Consider the following 25120-nt stretch of genomic DNA (forward strand, 5'->3'; position numbering starts at 1 on the left):
ATACAATCTTAAGATGATGGACTGGCTGAGGGTGTCTGGGTCTTCCTGCCCTCCTCTAGTGGGAGTAAGGAGCCTTATAAGGCAGTGGCTGGGTATCAATGAGCAGCCTAGTGGTGCTGGTGGTAGTGGAGGGGGGGGGGACCTCCAGAGGGTGGTGCTGAAAAGGACAGCTCCCAGCCAGCAGCACTCTCCAGCAGAAGCACTGAAGCCTCCTCACCAGCTCCAAGTCCATCAAGGCTGAGGTGGACCTCCATGGACTTTTGGTGGAACCATGACCTGGAAGACAATAGCCAACCACTGCATTCCAGTCCCTAAGCTTTCCAAAGCTGCACCATGAAGAGGCAAAACGTTAGGACCTTGGCTCTGATCATATGCACCTTCACCTACCTGCTGGTGGGGGCAGCGGTCTTTGATGCCCTGGAGTCGGATGAAGAGACCACAGAAAAGAAGAAGCTGGAGAAGAAAAGAGAGGAGTTGCAGAACAAATACAACCTGACAGAGGAGAATTTCCGGGAGCTGGAATGGGTGGTTTTAAAACTTAAACCTCATAAAGCTGGGGTGCAGTGGACATTTGCAGGCTCCTTCTACTTTGCCATCACTGTGATCACCACCATAGGTAAGAGACCCCTTAAACTTTCCATCTTCTGGAATCAGATGTCATTCATGTCCCCCCTTTAACACGTTCCTCCCCAAATAGAGTTAGAATGATATTGATTGATACTTTGTATCCATGTCCACCTATTTAGTAGACCTGGCAGTGAACTCATCTGAGAGCTATAGGGGCTGAGGAGTCCCTGTCTCCAGCACACAGGGGGTTAAGGGGCACCAGATCTGATTGCTAATCCGAATTCAAAGCCCCCCTTTCCCCCCCCACCACCACTCTACTTCTATGTCATCGCTGAATGCTGAGCCATTAACACAGGTTTATTTCCCATGGGAACCGCAGTCAGAAAAAAATCTATAGGCTCCAATGGGCAGAAGGTCACGTGATGTGCTTAATGTATAGGGGATGTTTACTGAACCTTAACCATTAAGTGCCTGGAACATTCATCGAGTTCCTTTTCTTCATCTTCTAAATTGAATCCATGTGAGTCCATAAAATTCAAAGTATCCATGGAAATTGGTACCTAATACCCCCCTCCCCCACTGCTGATTGATCTATTGATTGGTATCAATTGTTTAAATGTTAATCGGGATTTATAATGACACGATAGGCAGGGGGATCAATGGTTAATTGAGGGGAGAGCAGGGGTTAATTATAGAGTATGCTTCAAAGATTCAGATTCTAAAGATTCTGCCCCAAAATAACGAGCTTAGGACTGTGCTGAGTTGTTTTATTATTTCCAGTAAAGCGGCCCCGCTGAATGTCATTAATCCCAGGATACCAGTCCCGCTATATATAGCAGCGGTTTGCACCTTTTCTGGATTGTGTAACAAATCAAAAGGAGGGTATTGGAGAGGAGGGCAAAAGCAAAGTGAGAAAGGAGCGGAGGGGGGGGGTGACTGTGAAGGTCCCCAGGCTACCGCTTCATGTGTGATCTCTGCTCTCACTCCTACGAGATCTTCCACCACAACTTAAGACTGCCTGGGAGAGACACGGGGCACGCCGAGTCACCCCAACTCAATGCCCAGGGGCTGGCTGCTGGCTTTACAAAGAGGGTGGTGGATAAGTGGAACTGCCTCCCGGCAGAGGTGGTAGAGGGTAATACAGTGAGGGTATTAAACATGCGCGGGATAGGCATACGGCTCCCGAATCTAAGACGAGATCAACGACTGATTAAGGTTTGAGTCTTTACAGCAGGAGAAACGGGCGACTAGACGGGGGCCGGATGGGGGCCGATCTGCTTGTATGTTCTATGTCTCTATACTTAATTATAATAAGAGTTTTTCTAATTAATAAAAACTACGATGTGCTGCCCCCCCACCACCACGTGTATAGTTATTGCCCCTGAGTCACAGTGAATTGCACCCAACAAAATTCTCTCTCGGAATAACATTTATTATTATTAATTATTATTATTCATTATTATTATTATTAATATTGTTATTATTATCATTATGATTTATTATTATTGTTATTATTATTTATTATTCATTTTTATGTTAATACTACCAGGCTGGGGCTTGTTACACATTCATGCTATCACTTTGTTACGGAATCAATCAAGATGATAATAATAGTCTTCGGAATGATTGATTGATTTTTATAGCACCATCATATTCCGTGGCGCTGTACGTATCGTCGCTGCACAAGTCTGCTTTTAAAGTTATTTTGCGGATCACAACTCTGCAGGGCTTTTTTGTTCATACGTCGCACTTTAACCTGTTTGTACTAGAAAGGGTTACATACAAACCTAGCATGTACTACAGATCGGCCCCATCCGGCCCCCGTCTGGTCGCCCGTTTCTCCTGCTGTAAAGACCCAAACCTTAATCAGTCGTTGGTCTCGTCTTAGATTCAGGAGCCGTATTCCTATCCCATGCATGTTTAATCCCCTCACTGTATTACCCTCTACCACTTCTGCTGGGAGGCTGCTCCACTTATCTACCTCCCTCTGTTAATGTAAAACAATTAATTTCTCCAGCGCTTGCAGTTTGTAAAGATTACAATTCACAAAATCTGAAAATTTGCAATTTATTATAGAAATGTAGAGGTTCGGTTTTAAAAAGTCCCCCCCCCCGTAATGTTTGTTGCATCGCTCATCCAAAACCTTTATTGAGAAGGTAGTGGATAGGTGGAACAGTCTCTCGTCAGAAGTGGTAGAACCTTGCAGTCAAGCAAACCTGTGTTTGGAATCTATCCAGGCTTAACAACAAATGACATAGTTCGACATACAGCAACATACGTGTGCGTTTATATGGGGCTACACGTGTTCTTTAACACTTTCCTGTCCGCCCCGGGAGACGTCAGATTTGCTGGCAGATAAAGCGATTTCCGGAGTGGCCCTTCCGTCCGGGCATGTGAGGGTTAAATTACAGCTCATAATCCGCGGCTGTACGCACTAAAGCGATCGCGCGGAACACTTAATCCCTCCGGAGAGCGGCTTCGGTTACAGCAGAGAGCGACGCACACAAAACACGCTACAGACTCATCGCCTTCCCAGGAATCGGGGTTTGGGGTTTTTATCGTGTTTTCAGCAGCAGAATTATTTGTTTTTACACTTTTTACGGGTTCTGGCGCGGTGCATGCGAGCGGCCATTTTGTCTCAGAAGGTAACCGCCCCCTTTCCACGCCGGGTGAGGAACCCTTCGGCGCATCTAGTCTGCTGCAAGACATCAAGCGGTGGGGAAAACCCGATGCCTGCCCCACACTGCCTTACCTTCTCTCCCTGTATTAACCTCTACCACTTCTGCTGGGAGGCTGTCCATGCATTCAAGTGAACAGTCCCCTCTGGAAAGCATCAGCTGTGTTCTCAGGGGCCACCGCGTTGGGGACTGTTATGGAGCCAGTGATGGAGTCGACTGGTGGTGAACACATCATGTGCACGGAGATGTGTTCGGCCGAACAATCTCACGCATGCCAACTGTCCTGCTTTTCGTGGGACAGTCCTCTATATGAGCGTCTGAGTGACCGTGGCTGGCCTTCAAATGTCTGCATGGATACGTAACCGCCTGAGATCTAGTGTTCCGTTGTTTTGCAATCATTTGCTGACTCAGCTGGCGCAGGCAGGGTTAAAAGTTCTTGTGTATGCCCTTTTCAAGCCCAGCTGCTAAGTGACGGGGGCTGGGGGGGCCGCCGCGCGCGGGGGTAACACAGGAAGCTGGAACAGATCTGTTAGTAAATTATGGGCAGCAACGAGCGCATGCACATGATCCATTGTACAGCGCTGCGGCATATGACAGCGCTATATAAAACTATAATAAATTATGCCAGCAGATCGGCCCTATCCGGCCCCCGTCCAGTCGCCCGTTTCTCCTGCTGTAAAGACTCAAACCTTAATCAGTCGTTGGTCTCGTCTTAGATTCAGGAGCCGTATGTCTATCCCATGCGTGTTTAATACCCTCGCTGTATAACCCTCTACCACCTCTGCTGGGGGTCTGCTCCACTTATCTACTATTCTCTCAGCAAAGTAAAGCTTCCTTCCATTCCATCTGAACCCCTGACCTTCTAGTGTCAGACGATGGCCTCTCACTTCTCCTTTACTTTGTTAAATCCTCTTTTTTTTTACAAAGCTAAAAAAAATATTTGAGGTAATGGAATTTGATATGGAAGCCTTCGGGTGGCAAAAATAATCCTGCTTCTGGCTAGTAGTCCTGATAAACGCCCCGCTAGCCTGGGATTCCTCCTGCAACCCGCGGCTCCTGCTCTCTCGTGTCTTTTATCTGCGTGATGAGAAATGAATAATAATAATTAAAATAATAATAATAATACCGGCAATAAAAATACAAATATTATTACAAATAATAACAATAATATAAATAATAATAATACCGGTAATAAAAATATAAATAATATAAATAATAATAATAATATAAAAAATAATAATAATACCGGTAATAAAAATATAAATAATAATAATAATACCGGTAATAAAAATATAAATAATATAAATAATAATAATAATAATATAAAAAATAATAATAATACCGGTAATAAAAATATAAATAATATAAATAATAATAATAATACCGGTAATAAAAATATAAATAATATAAAAAATAATAATATAAATAATAATAATAATACCGGTAATAAAAATATAAATAATATAAATAATAATAATAATACCGGTAATAAAAATATAAATAATAATAATAATACCGGTATTATTATTATTATTTATATTATTATCATTTTTTATATTATTTATATTTTTATTACCGGTATTATTATTTATATTATTAGTATTATTTTTTATATTATTTATATTTTTATTACCGGTATTATTATTATTATTTATATAAATAATAATAATATCGGTAATAAAAATATAAATAATATTAAAAATATAAATAATAAATAAAAATAATTACTTGCATATTTTAAGCAAATATAGATGTTTGCAAAAACCAGACTCCATTTTTTTCTGGTTTCTTCCCCAGTTTAAATCCTTTGGCCAAACCTGATATTTACCCTCATCTTCTTGAGGAATGCTACTTTTTTTTTTTTTTTAACCAGATTTCGGCTTTTTTCACCCCGGTACGCATGTTGGAATTATACAAATGTAATTATATTTCAGTGTCTCGGATAAAATGGCTGAAATCCACGCTCGGATTTTAAAATGTTATTTCTTAGTCTCTCGCGTAACCCGGGGATGGGGCTTTTTTTCTAACCGGTTGTATAACTGGTAGAGAAATCAGGTCAAAGGAAGGGGGGGGGGGTGAATGCCCAAAATGCCCCCGGGGCAGAAGGCGCTCCTGGGTAGGTAGGTTTACATATATTACTGGAGATTGCTTAAAGGGACAGCCCCACGATAGAAGAATGTATATTAAAGGACTCCGTATCCGTCAGTCTCCATAACCGTCTGGGAGGACTGGGATATATAGAAAAGAAATAAAGGTAGAAGCTGCAGCCTCTCTGCTGCAGCTGCCCTCCAGCTCTTCCATTGTCTGAGCCAATCAGTATACCCAGAGACTCTGGGTGAAGAGCTGCTTCTCTTGGCCTCCGGGTCACCACGGAGAAGCTCTGGGTGGCTGGAGCGGCGTGGTGCCCCCCCCCCTTAAGTGTCAGGTGACAATTTATAATTCCTAGAAATACCAAGGGGGCAAAATGTTACGCAACTAAAGAATAGGGGAAAACATTTAAGAAGCAGGACCCCAAAGAGGGGTAGGTTTACTTCGCAGGCCCTGTGGGCCGAAAGACTACTGGGCCCTCAAACCCTATACAATAACCCTTTCCCTGCTGCTTCTATACACATTATCGGGGCTTTTAGGGCCGTAGAACCCTGCGATCCCCTCATACCCAGCAAACATTCTGACCTCCTAGAAAAGAGGGGCATCAGGGGAGGAGAGAGAGGCGTCAGAGCAGGAGAAAGGAGCCCCCGGGGGGGGCATCAGGGGAGGAGAGAGGAACCAGGGGAGGAGGGAGGGGCACTGCGGTTTGGAGTGCAGAGAGGGTCTCCGAATATCTGGGCCCTGTTCATTTACTGTAATACAAATAAAGTTATGTGATAAAAAAAAAACCACTTTATGACATCACTAAAACCACTCGGAGAACAGTTTGCTCTCCAGGAGCAGATAATCCTGGTTCTGCCACAGGCTGTCACCAGTCTCAGCTTCCTGGACTTCCTCTAATAATAGTTCTACAAAAATGGATTTATTTAGGCAAAAAAAATGGTAAAAGTGGCATTCTCGCTTTCATTTCCTGTAGGTCATTAACTAGTTAATGTATCCCCGTCTCATCATATATTCCTCATTAGATATCAGGCACTCATTATTTGTCTTAATAATTAATTTATCCGCTTAATGGCTCGCTGCGACTCTTTTTACCCCACTTATGTCACAATGAATGAAATCAACGAGCACGCCGGTCTGACATCATTCTCCATTAACCCTTTCGCATGCTGGAACAATTGGAGATTCAAATCTAGTTTGCTTTTACAAATATTATGTTTTAATTGTGGGGATTATTAAAATGAGTAGTATTTGCAGGGAGCTGGGTTACAATGGCCGGGGTTCTCCGAATAATTTATTGGTCATGTTGGTCTGGTAAGAGCCGAATAAGATTTACATAAATGTATTGATTTTTGATCAGGATAACAAAACAACAAAATAATAATTATAATAATAATAACCATGGTTTATTATTATTATTATTGTTGTTATTATTTTATTTGTATAGCACCATCATATTCTGAAGAGCTGTACAATTGGTACATTTAATAATAATAATAATAATAATAAAAATAATAATAATGCCCAAATAAGCAAAATAAATATTATTATATTATTATTATTGTTGTTATTATTTGTTTTCTATAGCACTATCATACTCTGCAGAGCTGTACAATGGGTACATTTATTGTTATTCATAATTATATTAATAATAATAATAAAGCCAAAATAGGCTAAATAAAAAATTGTTTCATTATTTTTTTTTGATGTCTAGGCACTTTTAAACTTAAAAAAAAAATCCACTAAACACAAAGCCATGATAACCAATAAAAAAGAGAGCAGAAACATAGATGCAGATCAGACCCATGCCTCCCAGCAGAGGTGGTAGAGGGTAATACAGTGAGGGGATTAAACATGCATGGGGTAGACATACGGCTCCTGAATCTAAGACGAGACCAACGACGGATTAAGGTTTGAGTCTTTACAGCAGGAGAAACGGGCGACTAGACGGGGGCCGGATGGGGGCCGAAGTTCTGGAATATTTGGCAAAAAAATGGCTAAAAAAACCGACGTGTTTTGCAAGCAGCGCACTGGGGGGGAATAAATACCGTAGGATAAGCAGCTTAAGGGAGAACACACAGCAAAAAAGATTATGTTGTAAAACACGGAAAAAGGGATAATTGCAGAAAGAGGGTGGATTTAATGCAAGTCCTAAAAACTGCAGAAAAAATGGTCCATTAAGGTAATCCACGCGGCAATTCAGCCATCTATCAATCCTACCCGGTCCTTGGATTCAGGAGCCATTTGCCCCTGGGGGGTAGCAGTGAGAAGTTTCCAGGCGTGTTGCTATGACAATTTCACCGTTTTATCGCTTAGTTATAGTTATAGACTCGGGGTCTTTTATTGCTACTTTACTACCGCCTCCCCTTTTGGGTTTAAGGCTCGTTCCAGAAGGGGTTTCAGCACCGGGACCGGTATCAAGCCAAGAAGGACAAGAATATACTAATGCATAATACCCAACTGTCTCGCTTTTTGCTGGACACTCCCTTTTTCTGGGTATTGTGCCACTGTCCTGTTTTTGCGGATGGTGGAGCTCATAGGGTGGTTACAGAAATGATCTCATTGATGGAAAAGCATTTGCTCACAACTCTCAGTATTCTTAGCCAAGGGCCCCATTGAACAAATATCCAAAGCAAAAGCTCTATGTCTGTGACCCCTATTGCCTCCTGGTCAGCGTAGGGTCATAAAGCGTTTAATTGCAATTACACCCTAGGAGTAACAATCGTGTATAGAAACCTAATAATATGGGGTAAAAATTATGTATTTTATACAATAGTTATAATAATAAAATGGGGTAAAAATGATGTATTTTATAAAATAATAATAAAAATAATAAAATGGGGTAAAAATTTGTATTTTATGCAATAATAATAATAATTATTATTATATAAAATACAAAATACATAGTTTTACCCCATTTTATTATTTTTATTATTATTTTATAAAATACATCATTTTTACCCCATTTTATTATTGTTATTATTATTTTATAAAATGCATAATTTTACCTAATTTTATTATTATTATTATTATTAAATACAATATTTTAAAACATAATCAGTCATGAAATAAGTCATTAAAAAAATAATCACCTGGGTTTATTTTTAAAATTCTGGTCAGTGTGTCGTAGATGTCAATATTATTTTGTTATTGTGGATTATATATTCAGCAATTAAAAAAAATGAAATTCTTAGCTTTGACCCAACGTAGGAAACATGGGAAAGTTGGATTTAAATTAAAACAAAATAAAGGATTTCTTTCCCATGCATTTCAGATACTTTTGGAAAAAAAGAAAATTCTTTAAATACACTAATGTTATCTATCATAATATTTTTTATTATTATTTATAATCAGACTAGGGTATGGGAACCCATAAAATATATACAGATTTAGTTTCATTTAAGCTATAATCAGTTGAAACAATAACAGAAATTTCTAATATTTATTTAGAATTGACTTAAGCCTCCGAATCAGTTTCTTGGTCGAATTTCAAATTTAATTTGGAATTTTAGATAGAAAAAATAGACATGTTTAAATAAATATTTACTATTACAGCCAATTTAATCTGTTATACATACGTTTATCTATTATATAGTGATAACACATGGGCCTCATGGCAAGTGTAGCGGAGGCTGCTATAAATTGAAGGCGTTCGTCCACTTGAGGCTTGTAATTCCACATACAGCCTGTAGGAGGAGGTATAGGGGTTATGAGGACTAAGGAAAGTATTTACACCTTATGTAGGTTGGGGCTGGTTGGTTCCTACTAGGTGTCGGCACCAACATTGCTCATGGTGCACAATTTAATGATGTTCTATGGACCTCCACAAACCTTGTCATGGACTTTGGTGTCCTTGCACTTTGCCTATCCTTGGTGCCCACAGAGCATGTTGTCTGGACTGGGCTGAATGGTTCCAGTTGTCAGCTGTATCACTGGAAGGGGGCATACAGGATAAGAGCCCAGAGAGTTTGGTGGGGAGCCCAAAGTCGATGGCTTCACACTAAGAGACTTGATCTGCCATCCAAGGAGCAATAAGAGACTCCTATTGTCCTCTCATCAGCCTGCTCCGTTGGTGGGAAGTTCACATCGGTCCTACGGGCTGTCTGGTGACCAGAAGATATGGTTGCTGACCAGTTTATTGAATAAAGGACAACTGGCAAACTGGGAAAATGCCCGGTGGTCAGTGACAATAAACTGGCCACCATGCATAAAACGTCTGCCATGGACACGTGCCGTTCCCTGTTAGCCAGAGTGTCTGATAGCCGGTAGGACCTATGTGGACTTGTCACCGATGGACCAGAATGACGTGGACACAATGGAAAAAACACACAAAGGAAAAAAAGAAGTAAAAACAAAATCAGGACGTTCATGGGGCCAGAGGGAAGTGCCCTCTACTCCAATTACCCGTGAAGGGAAGAAGAAGTCCATATGCCCTCAGGCGGACAGGAGATATAAGGTGATTGGACCCTATGGGCATCAAAGAGAAACCCAACCGCTCCTCTACTTCAAACTCTCACCTCGATACTGTTTACATATCTCTGCCTGGAAAGGAACAAAAGCCCCTAAAGGGCAAACTTCTCAGACGTGCGCCACCGGAGCTTAGGCCATCATTATGATGGGACTGACTATGGAAGTATTAGGTCCTAGAAGGCGATATTGAAGGTTTTTTTCTTTCTTTTCAGCCCAGTGGAATGATTTGGTTTGGTTTTCAGTTTTTCCTTGGAAAGACATCTTGGAACTGATGGTCAATGAGGGCCATTCGTGTCTCCAGCCGAGAGCGCCGGCTCAATGTTTAAAAATAGAATGAGGCTAAAAGTTTCGAAGCGAATAAGACGCATGTGACAAAACCTTCAGGAGAGATAACAGTCATCGTGATGTATGCGCCATGTGCTCTGCTCGCCGCGCGTTACCAGTGAAAAATGGTGAAAGGGACAGCCTTTTATTTATTAAGAACCACAAAAGGATTTATTGTTGGATAAACTTGCAGGAACAAAACATTCTTATTTTAATTAGTTTAACCCTTTGTGTCCTCTTCTACACAGGGTTCTTTTACCCTCTCTTCTTTTTCACAAAACCTTATGTTGTCTCCTCTTTTATTTGTTCAAGTACCCCTTCTTAGTTTGGCCCCTCATTCCTCCCATGTGTCCCTCTTTCCTCATCTGTACCCATCTCCCCTCCTCTGATGCCCTCTTTGCCCCCCCAATACCCCTCTTTTTCTCCCCTAATGCCCATTTCTCCTTCCCTGGTGCTCCTCTTTTCTAGGAGGTCAGAATGTTTGCTGGGTATGAGGGGATCGCAGGGTTCTACAGCCCTAAAAGCCCCGATAATGTGTATAGAAACAGCAGGGAACGGCTTTATAAATTAAACGGGGTCAATAAACCCATTATTCTTCTTCTAAATGCCCCACTGAGTTAAACAAATACCCAGCAGTGAGGCAAAAACTCACATAAATATTCTGGATACAACCCCGCCTCCAGTCCCACCTCTAACCACACCCCCTAAACAAAAGTGCTCCACTTAGGCCATATGGACATACCTGGGAACTCTCCGGGTTTGACTCTGAGAAGTCTGGGTAAAGCACCACTTCTCCGGTTCTCCAGGTCAACACTCGAATCCTCCGGGTCACGGGAGCGGGGTCTTGACACGCCCTGCTCCCTGCCCATTTCCCCTTTAAAAGGGCTTTTCCCCATAATGTCAGCGGGACGTCATCAGGAATGCCCACTGACAGCAGCGGGACCACCCCCGCGGATGTGTGGGACCGCCCGCTGACGTCCGTAGGCAGTCCTGGCCGCGTCCAACAAGGGAAGACTCCAGGTAGCAGGTATGCATATGGAACATCTGCTGTTATCCTTCAATAATGTCTATCACAGTTATAAAATCCCTCCATTATCTCCTGTTATACTGTATGTGGCAGCCGCCATCTTGCTGCCCCGCCACACGGTATAAATCGCCCCGTCGCCCTGAGGTATTTGTGATAATAGTGTTATGGAGGGACCTGTGCGGCTGGAAACAATGTCTAACGCTAGAGGCTCATGCGCCGTCCGCTAAAACAACGCGGGGAGAGAACAGGAAGTGGCTTCCAACTTCCTGCGTGGGCTGACGGGAGGATTCCGATGCCGCCTGCACTGAGGGATCATGGGAAACGACATTTCAGGCTATGCATTTGGCGGATGTCGTGGCCGAAATGTACACATTTTTAAAAAAGAACATAAAAACTCACGCATTTGTACGTTTGTGTTAGGAACTCAAGAGGAGCTCCTAAAAACAAATACAGGTGGAGACCGGAAAGCAGGAAGCAGGCTGAGGAACAGGAGCCGGGTCTGGTATACGAGGGGTTAATCACCTACAAGCCGGGTCTGGTACACAGAGGGTCAATCTCATACGAAGCCGGGTCTGGTACACAAAGGGTCAATCTCATACGAAGCCGGGTCTGGTACACAAAGGGTCAATCTCATACAAGCCGGGTCTGGTACACAAAGGGTCAATCTCCTACAAGCCGAGTCTGGTGCACAAAGGGTAAATACAGGAACGAAGGGCGAGAACACACGAACTGCACAGCACAATAACTGAGCACTGAATGAGTCTCAGTGCTCAGTTTTTGAATACCCGCTCGTGAACGCCACGCCTACGTGCGTGACGTCACTCAGGCGCGTTCCCCGCCGTCCGCGGCAGGGAACGCATAAAGTTTTGTTGTGACGCGCGCGCGCGCGTCTAGTAGCTGGCGTGGAGGAGGCGCGGCGAACGGCGCGGGACCTGCCGGATTGGACGGGCGGGCGTCCCGGTAGGTGCCGAACCCCGGGACCTTTGCAGTGCCGAACCCCAGGACCCTTACAGTTCCCCCCCGTAAAGGGAGGCCTCTGGACTCTTGAAGGACCTGGACGACCAGGGTGGTGTAAATGAAAGGCAGAAATTAAAGTGGAAGCATGAACCTTGGCAGCGGGTTCCCAGGAGTCTTCGTCAGAGTCATATCCCTTCCACCGTATGAGATATTGTAATCGTTTACGATAATATCGAGAGTCTAAAATATCCTCAACTTCATATTCGGGGTTATCATTAATAATGATGGGGGGAGGAGGAACAGGGTGACGGCCCGGGAACGGGTTGTTCCTCCATGGTTTCACCAGTGATACATGAAAAACCGGATGGACGGTTAAGGTGCTTGGTAATTTCAATTCTACCGCCAATGGGGAAACCACACGAGTAATAGGGAAAGGACCTATGAACCTAGGACCTAACTTCCTAGAGGGACAAGATAACCTCAGGTGTTTGGTAGAGAGCCATACTTTGTCGCCCATCTTATAGGAAGGCGCAGAACGTCGATGACGGTCTGCGAAGAACTTATAATGACGTTTCGCAGTACTCAGGGTATTATGAAGTAATTTGTATGTTTGAGTAAGGTTGGTGACATGTTCTGAAACTGAAGGTACTGTACTTAGAATTGGAGATCCAGGCAGTATGGATGGATGGTACCCGTAATTGGCGAAAAAAGGTGACATACGGATGGATCGGTGAACGTGGTTGTTATAAGCAAATTCGGCCAACGGTAGATAGGAACTCCAGTCATCTTGAAGATATGTCGTAAAGCAACGGAGATACTGCTCCAAAGTTTGATTAGTTCGTTCGGTTTGGCCATTGCTTTGCGGGTGGAAAGCTGTAGATAAGGAGCGGTGGACGTGGATTTGGTCGCAAAAAGCATTCCAGAAGCAAGAGGTGAATTGAGATCCTCGGTCGGAGATGATATTGTCAGGTAGGCCATGGAGACGGAAGATGTGTGTGATGAACAGACATGCTGTCTCCACCGCGGATGGAAGATGCTCGAAAGGGATAAAATGGGCCATCTTAGTAAATCGATCCACTACCACCAGTAAGGTGGTCAGGTGTGAAGATGGAGGTAGGTCGGTAACGAAGTCCATGGATATGCTTGCCCATGGTCTAGATGGAGTTGAAAGGGGTTGGAGGAGACCAGCGGGTTTATGGTGGGAGTCTTTGGAACGAGCACAGACAGAGCAGGAGGACACAAATGTTTTTACTTCTTCTTTTAGTTTAGGCCACCAAAAGGAGCGTTGGATTAAATCTTGGGTTTGTTTCACGCCACCATGTCCTGCTAGAGGTGTATCATGGAAGGTCTGTAACACTTGGAGACGGATCTCCTGAGGCACATAGATATGATCTTTATGGTAAAAAAGTCCTTGACGAAATTGTAATCCTGGTATGTTTGGGGGGTTAGACTGGTGAGAGTGTCTTCGAATAGAGTCCCATAAGGAATGAGTAGCTGCCAAAAAATGACTGGGTGACAGAACTGTGTCCTGATTCGAAGATGTATCAGAAGGTAAGTCATACATACGCGATAGGGAATCCGCTTTGACGTTGCGGGAGCCTGGACGGTACGTTATGTGTAACTGGAATCGTGTAAAGAACAGAGACCATCTTGCCAGACGAGGTTGTAATCTTTTAGCGGTTCGTAGATACTCCAGATTTTTATGGTCAGTAAATACAACGATGGGATATAAAGCACCTTCGAGTAAATGTCGCCACTCTTCTAATGCTAGTTTAATCGCTAATAATTCACGCTCCCCGATGCAATAGTTCTTTTCTGCTGGGGCGAGGGTCCGAGAGAAATAGGCGACCGGGTGGAGTTGACCGTCAACCTCCTGCCTTTGGGAAAGGATAGCACCAACCGCTGTGTCGGAGGCATCTACCTCCAAGGTATATGGTTGATGGGAAATCGGAAGCTTGAGGATAGGTGCAGTGGTGAATCTGTTCTTTAAAAAGTCAAATGCTCGTTGTGCCGCTTCATTCCAGAGAAATGGGCTCTTCTTCGAAGTAAGGGCCGTGAGAGGTTGTATATGTTTGGAAAAGTCACGGATAAACTTACGATAATAGTTCGCAAATCCCACGAATCTTTGTACACCTTTGCGGTCCGTGGGAGCAGGCCAATGGAGTATGGAGGTGACCTTCCTGGGGTCCATCTGGATGCTGTTGGGAGAGAGTATGTACCCCAGAAATTCGATAGTTTGGACCTCGAATACACATTTTTCGAATTTGGCATAGAGTCCGTTTTGCCTGAGTCGACTGAGAACTTGACACACGTGGTCACGGTGTGTATCCAAGGAAGGTGAAAAGATCAATATGTCATCAAGGTATACTATAACAAAGCGGTCTAAAACGTCATGAAAAACATCATTGATGAAGTGTTGGAAGGTAGCGGGGGCGTTAGAGAGACCGAAAGGCATCACTCGATATTCAAAATGTCCATACCGGCACCTAAACGCTGTTTTCCATTCGTCCCCCTTCCTTATTCTTACCAAATTGTAAGCTCCACGTAGGTCTATCTTTGTGAAGATCGTAGCTGACCGTACATGTTCCAGTAATTCTGAAATAAGCGGCAATGGGTACCGATTTTTGATGGTTATGTTATTCAGTTCCCGGTAGTCAATACAGGGGCGAAGACCTCCGTCCTTTTTATGGACAAAAAATATTCCTGCCCCTGCCGGGGATGTAGATGGTCGGATAAAGCCCTTTACGAGATTCTCATCAATATAATCTTTTAGTACAGTCAGCTCGGGCTCCGATAGGGGATAAATTCTGCCAAAAGGTATAGCAGCTCCAGGGAGAAGTTCGATGGGACAATCGTAGGGACGATGAGGGGGTAGTTTATCCGCGCTCTTCTTTTCGAAGACATCTTGAAACTGTTGGTAAGATATAGGAAGTTCCTGAGGTGAAGTGATATCTTGAGTCAGACATACTGAGACAGTCTTTAAGCAGGTCTGTATGCAATGTGGAGATTTAAATTGAAAAACGCAGGTCTCCCAGTTAATGGAAGGGTTATGAGTTCTTAGCCAGGGAAGGCCAAGGATGACGGAAGAAATTGGTGAGGGAACCATGTCGAACTGGAGAGTCTCAATGTGGCTGGCTCCAATCTTAACCTTTAACGGGATAGTCTCAGTGATGATGGGCCCGGTCTTGAGCGGACTTCCATCCACCAGTTGGATGGAAAGAGGATGTTTCTTGGGACAAGTGGGAATAGAGAGTTTCCGGACCAGTTCTGTGTCAATAAAGTTGCCGCTGGCCCCGGAGTCCACCATAGCTGATAGGGATACAGATTCTTTATTCCACTGTAGAGACACAGAAAGTGACAAGTGAGACTTAGAACAAGGAGCCTTTTCAGTATAGTTGTACAGGTGACCGGCAGAGTTCTTACCCTTGGGGAAGCGGTTGCGAGATCGGCAGTCTTTAAACAGGTGACCTGACCTGCCACAATACAAACACAGTCCCATGGTTCTGCGTCGTTCCTTCTCTGAAGGTGATAGAGGACCTCTGGCGATGCCTATTTGCATAGGTTCCTCCGGTGGGAGTGATGTTGGGGTTACAGGTATGGTACGACTAGGAGTCCAAAAAGACGTAGCGGCTTGACGTTCTTGGCGTCGTTCTCTAAAACGGCGGTCAATTTGTGTAACCATTTTGATGAAGTCTTCAAGCACAGGAGGAATAGACGTACGTGCCAACTCATCTTTAATGGTATCAGAAAGTCCCCAGCGGAATTGATCATGAAGTGCGGGTTCATTCCATGAGGTTTCTAGAGCTATACGCCGGAATTCCGCAATATAATCCTCTACGGGTCTTCTCCCTTGTCTGAGGGAACGTAGAGAGGCAGTAGCAGAAGAAACTCGGTACGGGTCGTCATAGAGAGTGTCCATAGCTTGACGAAAAGTTGACCAGGACTCAAGGAGAGGGCTTTGACTGTGAAGTAAGTGGTGAGCCCATAACTGCGGTTCATCTGACAGAAGAGAGATGACAGTATGGACCTTGACATAATCAGAGGAGTAGGTACGAGGCTTGAGATTGAATAAGATCTGACACGAGGTGATGAAGGTACGATATTTCTTGCGGTCCCCCGAATATCTCTCTGGTAAGGGAACCTGTGGTTCCTGAGCCGTAGCTCCCTCGAGGATTGGTGCCGGGGGAACTGGTGCTGGTTCCGGAGAAGTATTCTGCAGCATCTGCAGTTGATGAACTTGTTGACGCAACTGGTTGTGATCAGAATGCATCTCCTGGAGAGACTGATTCATGGAAGCCAGTTGTTGAGAAAGGGCAGAAATGGCGTCTGCTACTCCTGCGGACTCCATGGTGGCTCAGTTATTATGTTAGGAACTCAAGAGGAGCTCCTAAAAACAAATACAGGTGGAGACCGGAAAGCAGGAAGCAGGCTGAGGAACAGGAGCCGGGTCTGGTATACGAGGGGTTAATCACCTACAAGCCGGGTCTGGTACACAGAGGGTCAATCTCATACGAAGCCGGGTCTGGTACACAAAGGGTCAATCTCATACGAAGCCGGGTCTGGTACACAAAGGGTCAATCTCATACAAGCCGGGTCTGGTACACAAAGGGTCAATCTCCTACAAGCCGAGTCTGGTGCACAAAGGGTAAATACAGGAACGAAGGGCGAGAACACACGAACTGCACAGCACAATAACTGAGCACTGAATGAGTCTCAGTGCTCAGTTTTTGAATACCCGCTCGTGAACGCCACGCCTACGTGCGTGACGTCACTCAGGCGCGTTCCCCGCCGTCCGCGGCAGGGAACGCATAAAGTTTTGTTGTGACGCGCGCGCGCGCGTCTAGTAGCTGGCGTGGAGGAGGCGCGGCGAACGGCGCGGGACCTGCCGGATTGGACGGGCGGGCGTCCCGGTAGGTGCCGAACCCCGGGACCTTTGCAGTGCCGAACCCCGGGACCCTTACAGTTTGATGTGCCGGATTCTATTCTTGTTTTGTTTAATTACTTGATTAGACGTCTTTTTATAAATTTTGTCAGCGCGCATCTACCGCGTGATCCTCTGTTTGGTTACTTTTACCTTATCTTCCCATATTCGGATCTTTATTTACCAAACGCGCCGTGGCCTGGAGCTCTATTGTTGTTAATTAAGAGACATCTGCCAGAAAGACATGACCCAGGTATCCTTAGATTAATTAACTTAATTACCTGCCAAAGAGCAGCCCCGATGCCACTTAAGGTCTCAGTAACGATAACGTCGGCGAGTTCTGAAGTTTTATTCTGTCGTTGGCAATAATACGCGGGAAGGGGGTACGATCAGGATTATTCTCCCTTGAGCTTAGTGGAAATGTGGCATTTTATGGGTTAAAATATTAAGCTACCTGTTTCGGCTTAGCATTGGATAGTTTAAATTTCCAGAGAGGGTAGTAGATAAGTGGATCAGCCACTCAGCAGAAGTGTGATAGGCAAATGGCTCCTGAATATAAGACGAGACCAACAAAAGTTTAGCGCCGCCCATTCCATCCGGCTCCACCTACTTCCTCCCCCTTTTGTCCCGCTTCATTCTGACTGGCAGCTAGCCACACAGGTGCCCCCCTGCTTCCTTAAATGCCTCAAAATGCACCCAAGGAGGCCAAAAATAGACTTTTTTTTTTAGGGGTGCCATTAGCTTATTCGGCCCGTATTTACTAATGTGTTAGACGTGGCTTTCTTGTTCCTCCCCAGTGATGTTAGGTGTTTACATTCCGCATCTTCCTCGCTGCGCACCGAATGCCTTTTAAAATAGATATGTTAATATCCTTTCGAGAAATCAGATGGAAATAGAGGAGCGTTTTCCGACAGCTGCGACTCTCTGCGCCGTCAGCCCACGTTTCACAAAGCGCTCACGCGCACTCTATTTTCAGGTCTGCGGTGCCGAGTCTAAATTTGGCACAAGAAATGTAAACACGAGAATTTCTTGAAAACGAAAGCGCCGAATGCGTTAAATCTTCAGCCCGCCGAAGGCTACGAATCAACATGGAAAAAGTTTGCAGATGAGGACCTTGGAAACGCAACAAAAAAGGGTTAGAATGGGTCTTATTATGTGCTACAGGACTGTGTAAGGGTTAAATAGCCAAAGCCCCCCATTGCGGGATGCGGCCAGGACTACCTGCCGACGTCGGTGGGCTTTCCTGCCGACGTTGCGGGACACCCCCCCATTAAAGTGTCAGAGCCCCCGCGACCCGGAGCATTTGGGTGTTGTCCCTGAGAACCTATGAAGATACACCCGCCCTGCATGGAATTCTACCACCAAGTTAGAGAGCACTGAACTCCTTTAGAGGGCCAAACAACGTCACCATCCACTATCTGATAGCAGAAGGGCCACTGTGGCTGCTGGTACCAGGGGACTCATGTACACCAAAGCTTTGGTGGGATACATGGGTGAAGACCTTCTCACCACCAACCCCCATGGAGACATTCTTAGCCCTTCTTCTTTGGCGTGCTTCAAACTCATACATTGCTGGGGGGGACAGGTAGATGAAAGGCTCTCTATGGTAGTGCCAGGGGCAGAAGAACCTTCTGGTCAAAGAGTGTGAGGTGGAACATCACAAGGGCAAGGAACCTGAAGATCCAATCCTTCTGTTAGTCCTTCTAGTCTACAGGCAAATAGCTGTGTTCCATAAAGGGTACTAGAACACGGGGGACAGTTGTCCACCATTCTGTCCATTACTGAGCCAGGTTTAGGGGCAGAGGGGACTCGGATCTTCTAGTCCACGGCCGTCTCGATGGGGGTTGTGTCTTTTCCAGATCAAGCCTCTAGAATTGGTTCCATCGCTGTCGCTGTGCCCGGAGTCAGGTTATGATGTCATAAGGACATCCAATGTCTATAGACGATACTATTTTAATTTTTATTACAGAAGTCCTCAATAAGGTAGAGATTCAAGGCCGTGCGAGATGTCCCTCGTCTGGTTTTAATTAATCTTTGGCAAAGTCGTTGGTGGATTTTAAACTATTTGAATAAAAGAAAAAAACCTCCACCCCCCCCCTGTAATCTCTCCGGGAGTCAATAGAAAACATTTTCTCCAAGCCGGCTTTTGTCAGCTTAATCAGAATGATTCACGGCCAACAGCGGAGAATGTCAGCGCTTCTATTAAAAGGATAGGTTTTACCGGGACGGTTCTACTAAAAGGACTCTGCCGGTACCGCGAGAACTAAGTCTAGTAATCATTACGAGAAAACTTTGGAAAAACTGTGAAAATAAACAAATTCCGTATTTAAAGTTTTTAACTTTTTTTTATCTTAAAAAAAAAAATGACCGTATAAACAACATGTTTTTTTCGCAATGATTTATTGTTGCTATGGCAACGTAAATTAGATTTGTTTAATTTATTACTCAACAATCGCTGTGAGAAGTCACATAACTCATAATGGTGCTCACTTGACTGGCATCCAATGGGTTAAACTGGAAAAGAAATGTGAAAATTATATATATATATATATATATATATATATATACATATTTATTTATTTTTTGCCTTGGAATGAATTTTTAATTTTAAATGTAATTTTTTTTTCTTAAAATACTTTTATTAAAAACCGAAAAGCTATCGAGGTGGAAAGTAGATCGAGTTCACTCGGACGACACTCAGCATCCAGAACCGTATATAGCGGGGAAACGCGACCTTTCCGAAAAAAAATGTAACCTTTGCTGTAGATCCTCGGCGTTATTTTCCGTTCATATCTTTGACTGTCAGGAGAATTTGACAAACATAAAACTTTTACTCCAACGTTTCAGTTTGGATAAAATTCTGAAGGCTTTTTCCATTCTGAAATGAAATTTGTTATCACTCACTCACATCCTCGCTCTCTCTCACGCTCTCTCTCAATGTCTCCCTGCCTTCTCCGCCAACAGCTTCCGTGTCCCGTCTCCTTTCCCGCAGCCCAGCGCTGTATACAGTAATATAACCCCCAGCGCTGTATACAGTAATATAACCCCCAGCGCTGTATACAGTAATATAACCCCCAGCGCTGTATACAGTAATATAACCCCCCAGCGCTGTATACAGTAATATAACCCCCCAGCGCTGTATACAGTAATATAACCCCCAGCACTGTATACAGTAATATAACCCCCAGTGCTGTATACAGTAATATAACCCCCAGCACTGTATACAGTAATATAACCCCCCCAGCGCTGTATACAGTAATATAACCCCCAGCGCTGTATACAGTAATATAATCCCTCCAGCACTGTATACAGTAATATAACCCCCAGCGCTGTATACAGTAATATAACCCCCAGCGCAGTATACAGTAATATAACCCCCAGCGCTGTATACAGTAATATAACCCCCAGCGCAGTATACAGTAATATACCCCCCAGTGCAGTAATGTCGGTCGGTGACAAATATCTGGTTTTATCTAATTTCTTCCAATAAACTTGCTTTTTATGCAGACCTGTATGGCGGCCGTTGTTGTCAGTCATGTTACGTTCCCGGCTCAAACACCACACTGAGCTGATACTTTATGGCAATGCTAATGAAGTCCACTCCTCTATAGACTTCCATTAGTCAGAGTGTCTGACTGGGTGATTAAGACCAGCGCCGTAGGAAGGGTGAGGAAGGAAGGCACTCGTCCTAGGTACAGCTGCAGCCTGCAGGACTGGTTGAGGAGATCACAATCCCCCCTGTAACCGGCCCAACATTAGGGAGCGCGAGGTCTGACCCCAATCACTAAGCGCCGGCAATTCATGCTGAACGCCGGGATATAATGTCGTACCCCTGCGCTCTACATCAATAGCCGGCGCATAGTGATTAGGGAGCCCTAAAGCAGAGGTCTGAAGTGACAGACCTCGAGCTCCCACGACAGAGAAAGGTAAGAGATGGGGAGATAGGAGTGTAAGGGCAGTGTATTTGTATATATATATATATATATATATATATATATATATATATATATATATATACATATATATATGTGTGTGTTTGTAAGTTAGTGTAAGGGCAGTGTATGTGTATGTGTGTGTGTTAATGGGAAGGTCTGTGTAAAGGTAGCGCTGTGTAAGGGCAGTATATGTGGCAGTTGTGTGTAAACAGCGCTACGGAATTTGATGGCGCTATATAAAACAATAAATAATAATAATAAAGGCAGCGTGTTTTGGCAGTTGTGTTTAAGGGCAGTGTATGTGTATATGTGTGTTTGTGGGCAGGTGTGTGTCGAGGCAGTGTATGTGTATCTGTGTGTTTATGGGCAGGTGCGTGTAAGGGCATTAACCTTTGTAAAAAAAAAAAGTGGGTTTTTTTAATCTTATACTAGGAATAAAAGTTAAAGGGACCCCTACACTGTTTAAGTTAAATTAGCATCCAGGTTTATTTAGCATATAGCGAAGAGTATAGGATTCGGGAAAGCGACAGATCTTCCATCACACGGAATATGGAGAGAGATAAGAGTTGTGTGATGTCTCCAGAGCATCTCCTGATATCGGTGCATTTATCTCAGGGCTTTAAAATAGCAAAATAATTAGATATTTAGAAAAACAGACGCAGGGAATATTGGATTTGACATCAGAGAGCAGCCACTTAGCCTGATCTGGTTACTACCTGCTTAAGGAACTTATATTTATTTAATTATAACCTCCAGTCAGCACTAGACATAATTGAATCTCTTTATAGTGCGCATTCGGGTTGTTATAGGGTTTATTTTCTGCAGCAATCTCTATAAAAATCCATTGCACAGCACCCCAGCATATGATGGCGCTGGAAAACAAAATCAATACCCTAGATCCACTCTGATTGTAAAATGATATCAGATAAATCCTGCAGTTTTTGGTAAATTAATTGCGACCCATCCGCCCCCCAGCAAAAAAATAATAAATGGAAGGAAAGAAGAGAAAAAAAAAAAAAGCAAAAAATAAATAAATAGAAGAAGCAAAAAATTCCTTGACCCCCTTGTGGCTGGTTGTGGAACTGCAATGAAAACACAAGCAAGTTCAAATCTGTACTGCCCCAGGGACATTGTGCCCCCGCCTGCTTTGCTCACCCACACCTGACTTTTTGAAGCCCTGAGAATTTCCTAGCAGCATATCATTCAGAAAACCCAACCGTGGGTTTATTCACTAATCCCAGCGCGAGAGCTGCAGCTTCGTCTCTCTCACTTCACTCACAAGGGTTGGGTAACAAAGAGGGACTGGACAGATTAAACAGAGACAGTTGGGGGGTATGTAGTATTTTTCTGTAGTATAAGTTTTTTCGAATTTCAGAAAAAAATACATCCCTGTCTATTTTTAAATTTATATTCCTTAAGGACATTTTAAACGTTTAAATCATTTTTTGGGGTGTTTTTATGAGTTTATTACAATCACGATTTTTAATTAAAAAAAAGTCACATTTTTCTCATTGCTTATTCTGGGCTTTTTTTTAAAAAAACATGAGCTGATGTGAAGAAGGTATTGTCTTGTTTATAACACTATAGTGAGATGAAAGGTTAATGTTTTAAAGTTTAATGTTCCGGGTTTTTTTTTTTGTAATTATTTGTATATTTTTTTATATTTTAGGCTTTTATTGAGCAATATAATTCAGCGTTAACAAAAACGTCAAGTTTCACATTTTTTTTTTTTTTGGCGAGTCATAGTTCCCATAACAACGAGGACCTTAGATGACATAGAGACCACTCGGGAAGATATGACGCAGGTCCTGCATCCATGTGTCAACTTGAACGGAATTTTGAGATAGTGGAAAAGTATTAAGAAAGTGATACATTTTTTAATACGGCGAAAGAATGTTTTCTAAGCTATATTTAACTCCTCCTCACCCTGCTGATGAGAACTCCTCTTAGGGATGCCAAGAATCCAGTTTGGAACTGGAAAGTTTGATTTTGGGCTATATGCCCCCTCCCCCCCCCAAAAAAAAGAAGTTAAAAAAACTATGATTCTGCCCAAGAAAATGACATTCTTTCGGATGACAAGAACCTTCTGATAAATTCTAGATGTAGAGCCACTTATTCTCTCGAGACCACGGAGGTCTTTTCTTCAGATGGAATCGTAACAGCAAACCTTTGGTATTGTACAGCACCCTAGACTATGATGTTGCTATAAAGATGAGTAAGTAATGATTATCATGGCATCTCTTTTTGTAATCAGATGTGTTGGGTAACATAAGACATGGTGGCAGAAGTGGGATTCCAAGCCATATTCACTAATATTCATTCGCAAGTTCTTAAAAAATAAAATAAAAATCTGCTATAAATAGTCACCGGTGATAATTTTGCACGTTATAAAATACAAAGTTATGCATTTTGGGATCCAATTTTATAGGGTGAATTTTTTATGCCTTACCAACATTTCCATAGTTATATAGCATTAAATACATTATGATGCGTTCATCATGTGACAGCTCCCAATATCATGACCCATGCAATGTTTCAAGAGCCGTGACGTCAGCGGCAGTGGCAGCTTCCGACAATTTCTTCAGGTGTTTTTATTCCTACTGGGGTTACGGACGGGGGCAAAACACTCAAAGTTTCAGATGTAGCTCCCTTTCTCTTTGCTCTGCTTGTTATATCGCCCATGCAAAGCCCGCATTATACTCATCCTAAGCTGCAGGCTATCCTAACAAACATGACTTTGGAACATAACCTAAAGGTAGATAAGTGTAACAGCCTCCCAGCAGAGGTGGTAGAGGGCAATACAGTGAGGGTATTAAACATGCATGGGATAGACATACGGCTCCTGAATCTCAGACGAGACCAACGACTGATTAAGGTTTAAGTCTTTACAGCAGGAGAAACAGGCGGCTAGGCGGGGGCCGGATGGGGCCGATCTGCCGGCAGGTCCTGGGTTTCTATGTAAGTTTGGTTGTAGAGATTATCGTTGCAAATGAAAGGGCAGAACTCACAGGACTTTGTCGTAAAGTAGCGCATGCAGAGAATATACATCTTTTTGATCAGCTTTCCTTGCTAATTACCTGCCGCTCGCCGCTCGCCCTCTCTGAGCAGATTACACGGAGATAGCCCAACATTCCCTGTTCTTTCTCATCCAAGATTCTCAATTAGTGAACTTTGCTCGGCAATTACCAGCCTTTGTAGTTAAGAAATAAATTGTGTGAATGAGACCTCGTTACATAAGAAAGGGAGTTACTAATCTGTGGACTTCGCAAGGTCTCTTCAATAATTCCTTCCTGTGCTCCTTACCGTATGAAGCTCCGCAGCTCCTCATAATGTACAGATGTTGCTTTTCCAGATATTAACCTTTATTTCACTAAAGATCTGGCTGATGTTTTAGTTTAAACTAATGTGATCTAAACACAAAGTGTCCTTGTTCAATTTGGCCCATCTCTATTTATCCGCCAAATCCTTGATGCCCCTTTTTCCTCTCGTGTCCCCCCTTCCTCCTCTGTTCCCCCTTTTTCTCCCCAGATGCCCCTCTTTCCTTCCCTGTGTCCCCCTTTCCTACGCTGTGACCCTCTCTCTTCCCCTGATGACCCTCTTTCCTCCCTGATGACCCTCTTTCCTCCCTGATGCTCTTCTTTCCTCCCCTGATGCCCCTCTTTTCTAGGAGGTCAGAATGTTTGCTGGGTATGAGGGGATCGCCGGGTTCTAAAGCCCTAAAAGCCCCAATGATGTGAGAGATAGCATCATAAATTAAATAGTGTTCGTCAAATAAATGTCCTACTTCGTTATGTATAAGTCCAAGCCTGTGTGACTTTATATCTGGGACTGTTGGTAGATGTGGGTTATACAAATAGCTATATATATAAAATCAGTAGGGCATAACATGTCTTGTTAAAGCCCAACCCTAGCTAACCATACTACAATAACCCCTAGGAAAAGTGTCCTCCAAAAAGCACAAGGCGCTGGTAGACAACACCATGAAGACAAGAGTTTCTCCCCTAATATACTAATGAAGATAAGCTCGTTAGAGCAGGACCCCCTGTAACTTTGGTTTCTTTAAGTCCAAGTTGTCATATGATGCACTACTGGTGATGTTCTGATTACAGATTCGCCATCTTGGATTGTAATCAAAGTCATTAGTTGTGATGCG

At 43.5% G+C, this 25120-nt stretch overlaps 1 protein-coding gene across 1 annotated transcript in view; it reads left to right on the forward strand.

The window, feature by feature from the left end:
* The first annotated feature begins 333 nt into the window (after positions 1-333).
* LOC149283133 (potassium channel subfamily K member 3-like) overlaps positions 334-25120 on the forward strand; it is a 31578-nt gene continuing 6791 nt past the window's right edge. Inside the window, exon 1 of the mRNA XM_089497972.1 lies at positions 334-616. Within this exon, the coding sequence (XP_089354098.1) occupies positions 334-616 (283 nt within the window). The remainder of the gene's footprint in view (positions 617-25120) is intronic.

Source organism: Sceloporus occidentalis, unplaced genomic scaffold (assembly GCF_023333645.1).
Source record: "Sceloporus occidentalis isolate IW3139 unplaced genomic scaffold, rSceOcc1.0.p SCAF_111, whole genome shotgun sequence".
NCBI classification, from domain to species: Eukaryota; Metazoa; Chordata; class Lepidosauria; order Squamata; family Phrynosomatidae; genus Sceloporus; species Sceloporus occidentalis.